The 11,189-nt window shown below is 36.2% G+C and overlaps 2 protein-coding genes across 3 annotated transcripts; one reads left to right on the top strand and one right to left on the bottom strand.

The window, feature by feature from the left end:
* Positions 1-3,048: 3,048 nt before the first annotated feature.
* Positions 3,049-7,034, top strand: LOC113284153 (protein IQ-DOMAIN 14-like). Its single transcript, XM_026533565.1, has 6 exons — positions 3,049-3,509; positions 4,249-4,349; positions 4,425-4,970; positions 5,232-5,474; positions 5,742-5,864; positions 5,966-7,034. Exons 2-6 carry the CDS (start codon positions 4,275-4,277, stop codon positions 6,758-6,760), a joined length of 1,782 nt encoding a protein of 593 aa, XP_026389350.1. The 5' UTR covers positions 3,049-3,509; positions 4,249-4,274; the 3' UTR covers positions 6,761-7,034.
* Positions 7,035-7,086: 52 nt separating this feature from the next.
* LOC113284154 (cytochrome b5 domain-containing protein RLF-like) lies at positions 7,087-10,270 on the bottom strand. Of its 2 annotated transcripts, XR_003327950.1 has the most exons (6): positions 10,124-10,270; positions 9,621-10,032; positions 8,930-9,064; positions 8,386-8,436; positions 7,841-7,987; positions 7,087-7,301 (listed from the first exon to the last, which is right to left on the bottom strand). XR_003327950.1 is itself a non-coding variant. In XM_026533566.1 (5 exons), exons 2-5 carry the CDS (start codon positions 9,991-9,993, stop codon positions 7,908-7,910), a joined length of 639 nt encoding a protein of 212 aa, XP_026389351.1. In that variant the 5' UTR covers positions 9,994-10,032; positions 10,124-10,270; the 3' UTR covers positions 7,641-7,907. The 2 variants fall into 2 exon arrangements, 1 of the variants encoding a protein (XP_026389351.1); XM_026533566.1 differs by lacking the exon at positions 7,087-7,301 and having other exon boundaries at positions 7,641-7,987.
* Between the last annotated feature and the right edge of the window lie 919 nt (positions 10,271-11,189).

Below are 11,189 nucleotides of genomic sequence, written 5' to 3'. Positions count from 1 at the left end.
TTTTGTTTTGGCAAAATTTTACCTAGTCATGCATTAAGTGTTCACAGAATCACAGACGATCTTCTTTTTTTCTCTCAAGCCCATCACTGTTGAAGTGTCTTGTTTTTTCTTCCTCTGCAGAGGATTTTCTCATTTCTACGAACTGACAAATATGAGTTTTCATATGGGGAAGATTCTCTAACCGATTATTGGATGACCAAGTACAGTACCCTGGGTATTCACTGGAGGAAAAAAGTTAAAACAACAGGGGACTCTCTGTAGTTTGATGTGTGTTTCAAAATTAAAGGCATCAACCCTATAACAATTCCCCAATGCAATGTCCTCTCTTTCAAGTACACTTCACGCAACTCCACTATATAGCCTACCTAGTTAATTAGATTCCCTTAGCCTACTAGTAAACCCCGAGATAAATACAGTCAACAGGATCCTTCAAAACAACAATCTTGTAGTGACTACCTTTTCTTGAACCAAATTGTAATCAATGTACATGGAATAGCGTTATAAATTTAATTTAATTTTATATTCTTCAAAAAGAGAGAAAAAAAATGTTATGAATGGTGTATTTTTTTTCCTCAAAGATCAATAGCTTCTAACAACTAGAATCCAACTGATACCCTATTAAGGATGTATGTTTTCCGAATAACATTAAAAACGTACCTTTTGTTTTTGTCTAGAGAATTATTTAGCCTACAAAATTTTGGATTTATTTAGATTCCATAGGCTTTTGCTTATAAGCTACTCAAAAAATGTTTAAAACATGTCACATGAGACGCAACTAATTTGAGAGATAATTTTTACTTACCAATCAAGAATGGTGGTTAATCTTATGTTTTCACGTCCTTTAGTGTCATCATCTTCTTTGTTACTCATAGGACTTTAGTTGTTTAATACCTACTTAATTATGTACTCAATATAGGACTCCATGTGTCGTGTTCGTATTTGATCATCAATTAATAAAATTATTGGTTAGCATATACTAATTAATTGGTCATTATCAGGATGTGTTTTTAATATAGGTTATGAATAGTACTCCTAAACTGACATGACAAAATTATAAAAATGCCTCATTTCATTAGGGAAAATAATGTAACTGTTTTAGACTTCTAGATCCTAATTAGAACTCAATACAGTTTTTATTTTTATTTTCAAAGGCTTAAAGGGTTATATATATAAAAAAATCCAAATGGATAAATGAATTTGACACACCTAGTAAGTCTGTCAGATTCCACATTGGCCATTGCTTCACTTCACATTTCATATGTCATATATAAAAGCATTCTGATCCAATTAGGTAGTTGTCAGCTGCCCCTGAAACCACATGCTTCCTCCTAGCTCCCTACTTGATCACTACAGAATCACCAGCCAACCAACCAAAAAAATGGTCCGACTTACAGCAGCAATATTGCTGTCATGTGTACCTTTGCTACTTTATATTCATGACCGCAAACTCGATATAGATATTGCTGTGATTTCCATCGTTGGCTCCATATGGATTAATTTTAAAGTACGTATAGTTTGTAAAGTCTATTTATATATAGTATTTGAAAGCAAAAAAGTCTACTGAATATTGAAGTATTATACTGTAAGTAAAACGGCTTTGTACTCTGTACACTACTTTAGAAACGGCTTTTATCAAGAAGGAGAAATCGTCATTATGACGCTCTATAGTTGGAGGTATAAAGCAATGGACTTTAATTTCCTTGACCTACCTATGCTGGAAGCTATAGTATATATCCAGTCATGCAATTATTTGGTCGTTGGAACGGTCAGAAAATGGGCGTGGAGGTAATGATCGGAACCGAATGATGAGAGGATCGTAACAATACTCTGAACTCATACATACATGGAAATGGAAAGTGAAGAATTTATATTGTAGTCTTTGTGTATTTTCTTAAAATTCATATAAATGGTGAAAGTATTCAGTTTTTGATGAGTATTCTGTTCGATGTCTCCAAAATTGTTATTGTTACTTTTTATTAATTTTAGTCAAATTTAATTTAAAATGAAAAAAATAAAAGTATCACTTTTCGAAAACAAAAGATCCGAAAATTCTTATGCTTTTCATAGAAGTGAAAATGTTGGAAGTGTTTGTAGCTGTCACGACCATTATAATTAACTGCACCGGTGATTTGACCGGATAATTAAGCAATAAGAAAATTTATTTTGGAACAATGGGAATGTCGAGCTGATCAGTTCAACTCCCATTCTCAACCCACTACTATAGTACTATGTGCCCGAAGCTTCCTTCATAACTTCTTCCTGGTGGCTCTATTCCTCAAAAAAATGCTACATTTCTCCTTTTCCTTCAGAAAAATCATTATACCGTAAGAAAAATTAGGGATCACTATCATTCGCGGAAATGGCCAATTTATTTATTTATTCTGATTTTCTTTTCAGTTTTTCGCATTAAAGGTAACGGTTAAAACTGTTATAAATGTAGAGGCCAACCACATGCTCTTGTTAAACATTGTAGTGACTGCAAAACTTGTGACAACATTAACTCTGAGGAAGGAAAACTGAATTGTTTGACCAACCACATCCTGTTTTCAAACATTCTAGTGACCGGAATTGTGACCTTTTTTAATAACTCAAAGAGTCGAAGGAAATTGAATTCTGATGGAAGCAGCATCTAATTGTGCCATAAACTTAGGAATTGATGTAGCTAGGAGTAATGAACATGCAATTAAACCATTTGCATATTCATGAATGATATTGTGCTTTCATTTTCCTCATGGGTATCACCAGTAGGTGTCCCAACTTATTCCTAACTTTCTTTTTCTTCTTCTTCATTATCTCTTCTTAAAGTCTAAACACAACCACAATAAACTATTAGCAATTAATAGAGAAAAATCAACCAAAAAGGAAAAGATGGACAAAAACTACTGTTTTTTCTTAAAGTGGGTATATTGCTGTCTACCTAAGCTTTCTACTCATCAAAGTAAAAAAAGTTTCGTTCTTTGTTTGGTAGGTTGGTTCTCATTTTTGTTGAGTGAGAAAGTAGCCAACCTTCATCATCATATCAACCCAAACAACACCAATGAAAAAAAAGAGATAGATAATTATGTATTAACAATTTGACTCTTTCTCTGCCTCTAGAAAAAGGGAGTTTTCAAAGGCAGAAAGAGGGAAGGAAGAAGGGGAAAAAGTAAATCTTTACATGTAGGAAGAATTAGATTCAGAGTTGGTGAAAAAAAAAAAGAATCCAATACAAAAGGAAAGAGGGGTTATATGAAGGAGGAGAAGACAAAAGTTTCTTGGTTATTGAGGTGATTGCTGATGGGAATCCATGGAGGAGGAAGAGAAGAGAAGAGAAGAACTAGAAGGATTATCACTTGATCACTACTACTGATCCATCTATCTCCCTCTCTCTCTATCTCTCTATCTCTCTCTATTTCTATCTCTCCTTCTTTCTCTCTACTTCTTTGGTTTGATCATCAAAGAGAAAAAGCTGCATAAGGATTTGTTGAGGTTACAAAAAGCTGCTTGGAAGGACAAAAGTAGTGGTGAAGGTACTAACTCAAATAATTGATCAAGTTTTGTGAATTACTCTAAATCTCTCTTTGGGTGTCTTCAATTATGCTCTTAATTCTTTTAGAAAGCTAAGAATTGTATATATGGTCCTCAATTTTACATTTTTTGTGCTAGTGGATATTTTATACAATTGTGATTTAGGCTGTGAATTGTGTGAAATTAAGAATTTTGGACTTGGAGTTTTGAGAGATGGAGACAGAGACTTTCTAGGAGAATTAGACCTTGAAATTATTGTCAAGGAGAAAGTGATATTCAGCTCATGAAAATGCAAAATTGGAGTCAAGAAATTTAGTTGGATGCAAACAGAAATGGAGAGTTCAAGTTTTGTTGAGATGTCTTGTTTTACAACCAACTGTTTTCCTAACCCTCAAGGATTGGTGAGATAGGTTGTCCCAACAACTTCCTAATCCTGAACCTTAGAGAATTACAACACCTAACTTCCATGTTACAAGTTAATTCGAGTCCCTGCCTTAGTAAAATTTACTCTTAGCTCTGCCTTAGCATAACAGGTTTGAGGTCACCTTCAAGGCGGCGACTGAATTCTGGAATTTTTTCGGATAGCCCCTGGCCAGAGAAATGGTCACAGAACATATGAGTACCAGCGAATCGGGGTATTCAAAAAGCTGAGAAGAGGAATGAATTGTTATGATGAATGAGGAATTCCATAGTTTTTGGCTTTATGATGGAAACATGAATTGACTGTTTACTCTGTTGCAGGTTAAAACTAGTGATGTGATAAAAGAATGGGCAAGAAAGGAAATTGGTTTTCTGCAATCAAAAAGGTTTTCTCCCCCAACTCCAAAGATAAAGTAGCCAATGTAAGTATCCTTTATTTTGATAATTGATTTCGTGAACCTGATCCTTCTCTATAATAGGGCTGAATTATATGACAGGAGTTGGAAAAGAACAGTACAGGAAAGAAAAAGAAATGGGGATTAGGGAAGTTCAGAAATAGAGAAACAACTTCTTTTATACCTCTTTACAGAGAACCAAGCAGTATCGAGAAAATACTTGGAGATGCAGAAAAGGAGCGGCAGCTGGCACAACCCATTTTATCATCGACAGATCAACGTAGGGTACCACCTGTTCCTTCAATAGTTGCTCAACATTATGAACAAATCAATCAGGGCAACAACGGCAGCACTAGCAGTAGCATTAGCAACACCAACACCACTACTGTCCCCATCAGCACCAGCAACACTGCCACCCCAAGAAAACCCAACAATGCAAGCAGTAGCAACAACAACACCAGCAATAATACTCCCACCAGTAGAACCAACAATGGCAGCACCACCACTGCCACGACAAAAACCGACAACAACAGCAGCAGCAGCAGAAGTAACAACACCACCACAACCAAGAATTACAGAATACCACCTACCATAGAACAGCACCATATTGCAGCCACCAAAATACAAAGAATCTACAGGGGTTATATGGTTGGTCTTTTTGTCTATCAACTTTTTGGTTTTGTCAATTTCTCTTCAACTTTTCGGTTTTGTCATATTCTCTAGCATCATCAGTTTGAGTCAAGCATAAAACGAATAATCAAGCAAGTAATATGTACCACTAACAGAAGTGAATTCAGATACTGTGTATACAGTTAATTATCGACTTTAAAACACTCTGCACAATAGGTAGGTAAAACCAGATTAAAAGATAGAAGTTCTGACAAGATAATGTCAATTTTCGTGAATCAGGCAAGAAGGAGCTTCAGAGCTTTGAAAGGTTTAATGAGACTTCAAGGGGTGGTCAGAGGACAGAGTGTGAAGAGACAAACAATGAACGCCATGAAATACATGCAATTACTTGTAAAAGTTCAAACTCAGATACAATCGAGAAGGATCCACACATTGGAAAATCAAGCCCAACATCGCAGTGATGTACACAACAATGATAAAGAACTTGAGAATAACATGGCCAGATGGATCTTAACTCAAACAGTAAGTTTTCTTCCTGACTCAAAGATCAACCACCTTTATGTGCTAGAACTTGTGTTGTTTCGCTTCGGCTACAACCTGTATTTGCAGACACCACACCAGTAATTTTGTGTTTCTTGTCTTAATCCTGATTTATGGTTTTATATCTATGTTCTGGATCCACAGACAACACACCAGTAACTTTCACATATTGATTTTACTTCTTATACGATGTTTATAACTAATTGTGAAAGATGAATACTAAATCATGTGAATGATGTTATTATGTAGGCTGGACAAGAAAACTGGGATGATAGTGTACTAACAAAAGAAGAACTAGATGCAAGACTGCAACGAAAGGTAGATGCAATCATCAAGAGAGAAAGAGCCCTGGCCTATGTTCATTCACACCAGGTAAATTATACATTTTATATTTTATTTATCTATTAGCAATATATTTAACACTTACTAGTAGATACTTATAAAAATTTCTCCTGTCTTTGCCATCCCAAAAGTCTTCGAAAGCTAGTCCAAAATCAGCTTTAATGGAGATTCGGTCAGGTGGCTTTCCATGGTGGTGGAATTGGGTCGAACGACAACTTCCTGAAAATCAGTCTGAGATCCAATCCACACAATTGAAAAACAATCGCTTTTCTGAAGTTCAATCTATACAAACCAAGGACGGACAATTTTCTGAATTTCAGTCTCAACAACATAGGAATGACGTCACACCACCTCGTCGATGGAGCCAAGGTACTGGTTCTGTCACAGCAAGACCTCAAACGGGTAACTCAAAGCAACCAAGTTTTAGATTAGAAAATCTCGATTCACTAACACCGAGACCAAAAACACCTCTTGGATCTATGGCTAGAACACCAGTTCATCTATCAAGCAGCAGATCACCGCTGTCAAATAAACCAGGTACACCAATGAAACATCCAAAACCAAGATCTGTTATGGGAGGTGATTATCCATTAAGGGACAACGACAGCCTGACAAGTTGCCCACCTTTCTCGGTCCCAAATTATATGACACCAACTGTTTCTGCTCAAGCTAAAGTAAGATCTCATAGTAATCCTAAAGACAGATTACTAGCAACTCCAGACCGCGAGCAAAAGAGACGCCTTTCATTTCCTTTAACTCAAAGCATTGGATCTATGAGATGGGGCAAGAGTCCTTTGTTCTCAAGCAAGGACTCCAGCTCCAGGTCTGTGCTAGGAAAGAATCAGCCTGTGCATTCTGTAGGCAATGTGAGTGTGGATTCTACTGTATCTTTACCTGCTCATCTTGGAAGGAGACCCTTCAAATAACTTGAGTGTAATTTTTCTGTGTGTGAAATTTTTCTTTTTCCATTTTCATATCTTGGTTTCCCTTCTTTTTTTTTCTTTTCGTTTTTGGATTTTGGTGGGGTGTTTGTTTGGTATATTAAAGTAAGGCATTGATTGATAGTTCTATTATGTATGTAATAATAACAATAAACAAAGAAAGTGATGGTTTGTATGTGAGGGGTTTTAGTTTAGGGTTCCTTATTCTATTTAACAATCTGGAACTAGAAGATTTTTTTATGAACGTTTTATTCAGATTTATAATTCACTAATTCAGCAAATACCAAAGGGATTCAAGCACAAGCAGACAGTGAGAAGATGTGTAACACTTTGTATTAAGATATGATGATTTATTCAGTGCATAATTAGCAATATGAGAAGAGAATAAATAATCAAAGTTTCGAAAGTTCTAAGGAGTTTGAGGAGAGTACATCAAAACTTTAGGGTAGTTCACTGTGTATCCTTCCTTCCACTCTCAAGACGATCGGACTTCAATATAAAGCTCTCCTGGAAGCCTTCTGCAACCCTAAAACACAATAACATGTATAAGAAAATCAAGCTAAAATGTGTTTATAGCAGTTCTGAAATGAACAATTAAGCAGTGCTCAAACGTTTTGTTAACTTTACAAATACGGACATTTTTGCACTCAACAAAAGTAAACCCATACTAAAGGTTTGAGACTTCTGGTTAGTGTTCGAGACACATTCCAGAAAACCACCAAACGAGCAATGAGTTTCTCAAAGCCTCCCTCCAGGGATTTTTATGTCCTGTTTTCGGAGGCAATTGGTCTTACCCAGATCACAAACCAAACACTGAAGTCCATACTAGGTATACTATCCAGCTCTACTAAATGACCATGAAGAGTAGAGCAAAAATAACAAGTTTATTGTAATATTCAGAAGCATTGCAGATTTACAGTCTGCTTACCATGCAAGTTTGGTAAGAGAAAGCAATGTAAAAGTATCATATTTATCCATTAATTAATGCGAAGTTTAACAAGTGCATCGCTATATTCCAATATGTTTTATAACCAAAATCTGGTATCCAATATTTCAAAAACTTACAATTGGGGATTCATCGAGTTTATGATGATACAGAAGCAGACAACTGCATTCAAGTGCAATCTTCTCTTCATTGCCTTCTTTCATCTAACGTACCAACTAAGCACTTCTCCAGCATAAATTCATAGTTTACCCAGGCATGATATTTATCTAGCAAAATCAAGTTAAGGATCTCATTTTCAATCCAAAAAGATTCTTGAAAGAGACACGGTTCGTTAAGTTTCTGCGTGCATCGCATTTCTAACAATATTACTTGTAAAGTGATAAAACCAAGCTATTAGCCTACTGTGACTATACCGCTAGATTACCACATCTTGCTGCAGCTCATGTATGGATAGCATGTTAGCAACGGGAGAACAAACACAAATGGGCGACACATATCCATCAACTGCAGGGCAGGTGTATATTAACCCCCACATCATGTAGGCAGCAAATGTGGTCAAGACATCAAGTATCATAATTCGTTCTTGCTTTTCAAAATATGAGTTAATAACTATAAGTATCAGATCTAAAGATTCTGTAAAGAAAGAGTAACAGCTCAAGGATACTGAATAAAGAGGTGCAATCTCGTCCCGCTCCCTTCATTAGCATGTCAACACCTGAGAGACAAGCAGAACCACTCCATCAATGTTAAACAAAACAATAAGAGTAAAAGTGAACACTGTAAGCTTGAATTTCAGATTACCTAAGGTCTTTCGTTGACTACAAGCAACCATACTAATGTTGGAGGTACTAAATTGGCGACAATCAAATAAACACGACAACAAAGGACCAAATAAAGTCCTTAACCCGAAAGCAACTAGGCAATTCAAGAAGCTGATGAAGAAATAGTCCAGCCATAAACTCATACCTATTGTTTACAACAGAATTTCCTACAGCTTTTGGGCCTGATACATGCCTGAACGAATTTAGTTCGTACTGATGAACTAAAACGAGATTGACAACTCATGATGAACTAATTTTTTGGACCACTCTTACGCCAGTAACTTTCCAAGTTCCAAGTATTGCACCATTGATCTTAACAAAGCAAGTTACTAGACAACTACGGCCTATGCACTAGAAAGTTAGAAAATTCCATGCAAGAATACATACCTCCAGGATGAAAGTTCATGTAGGGTGTTATGTTGTACACACGACCTTTCAAAACTGTCCAAATTGAACCTTCTTTTCGATGTTGCTTAACTTCATCCATGGTAATGAGCCTTTTATTAGATGCTCCTTTCAATCCTAAAAAAGATTAAGATATGAGAATTGAATAGCAGTCAGAATTTGATAGGTATGATCCAAACAGGAAACATACAAGCATATAACATCAAACAAAATGTGATTTGACGATGAACTTTTCAGCAACATTTGATGAACAAACCAAATTTGCGTAAACACTAAAGTATCACTTTCTTTTCCACAACATGATAGAATGCAATAATCTATTGACCAAAACCAATTACCACACTGTTCTTTTCCTACACAGTATCATAGACTGCAGGCATCCAACCCTATCTCCCTTACATAGCTCGTAAAACAAATTCAGAAAAGCAAACAATCGCAAGCCTTCTAAATCTTAAGATACTTGCAAAGTAAATTTTCTCAACATTCCTTCAACATCCACATCTAGATAACCCAAAATACGATGGTTCGAGCAAAACCTCACATATAACCAACATAAGCAAATCAAATTCAAATGTTGTTCTGTAGCTACAATGTTAAATTGCCATCAAATTCTTCACTACATCAATCAGGGCATCATAAACAAGAAAACACGACTTGCAATTGAATTGATTACCTGCAAGATCAGGATGTGTTCTCGTAAGCTTTAACCAATCCATTTGACTATATCCTTTCTCAAACGGAACTTTCGATCGAACTATAGGCTTTCTAGTCGTAAACACCTCATCCTGAATTGGTTCTTTCATCACTTGTTTTGACACTTCATCCTTAGGTTTACCAGATGACATATCAACAACAGTAAATGATAATGAACCAACTTCCTTCTGAACCTTCTTAGATGAATCAGCAGCAGCATCAATATTACTAGAACTGCTTACCAAATCTTCTTTCAATGTAACACCACTGATATCAGGAACTTCGTTAGGTAGTTGTTCGATTAGGTTTTGATTGACGGGAAAAGTGAAATCATTGTTATTGTCGTCCCCCATTTTAGGTATTGGGGATGATAAAATTGACCTAAAATTGAACTGAGAATTGAAAATTATAATTAAAATCTGAAAGAAAGATCTTGAGATTCTATGAAAATGATAGCGGAAATCACAGTTTCAAATTACTTACTGATGATGATGAGGAAGAATTTCGAGACAGCGAAAATTTTCCGTGGAGAGAGAGAGAGATTCTCAGTTGGTTCTTCTTTTGTTTTACATCAACAACTACACCACCAAACACCGCTATTTGATCTTATTTTTATTCTTACACCTTGTATACATTTACATTTCGACAAATCGCTAGCCCGTTATCTGGACTGGATTTATCTACGTGGACCATTCTATACAGACCCCGAGATGGGAATATGTAACCGCATACATCCATGGAGGCTGCACCAGGTCCCACCCAACTAAGACTAGTAGGGCATGTTTAACTATTACAAGGGTCCGAACCCTAACTTCTACATTGAGAGACAACCATCAAACCACTTGGTGGTTCTCGACAATCATTTCATCATTCAGATAGAAACGGATTGACATGGGTCCCGTCATTTTTTCACGGGGGAAGAAATTCCATAGAGACAACGTAACAGTTAAGACTAGTATTAGAGAAAACTGAGGGATTTTGACACCTCTAAGAATGGTCGAAGTTGGTACAGATATCACAAATTTTCCCCATATTTTTTCCCATGACTTGGCTCTCAATCTACAGCCTTAATCTGGAAATGATGAATCCCTGAAAGACTGCAGTAGGTTTCGGTTGAACAGAATGGACCAATGCATTTACGACGTGCAATTTTTACAAGGCTCTAACCTTGCGTTGATTCTCTCTCTTTCAAGTAACAGGGTGAATAAGTAATCTAGTCGTGGGTTACTCGAGCTAGGTGTTGCAGTCAATTGAGGAAGAAGGACTCCTTCCTCGCAGCTATTTTGTTAGTTTTTGTTTACCTTATTTATGTAATAAGGAGTGCACTGAGAGACACCGGTACTTTGTACCAAAACTGAGATTTTATTTTTCAGTAGTTTTGAGATACCACTTTCTCTCCAAACTTTTCTTTGATATTTTTGAGTTGTGTTAAACTTCAACATACCCGTTCCAGTAAAACTGATTTTCGTTCGTTTTATTCCTTTAGTTTGGTATGTACTAGTTGTGAATGCAAGTCCAAATAGTGAAACCATGAATTGGCAATGTAGGG

Source organism: Papaver somniferum, chromosome 5 (assembly GCF_003573695.1).
Source record: "Papaver somniferum cultivar HN1 chromosome 5, ASM357369v1, whole genome shotgun sequence".
In the NCBI taxonomy this organism is placed as follows: domain Eukaryota; kingdom Viridiplantae; phylum Streptophyta; class Magnoliopsida; order Ranunculales; family Papaveraceae; genus Papaver; species Papaver somniferum.
This window is presented reverse-complemented; position numbering and strand designations above follow the sequence as displayed.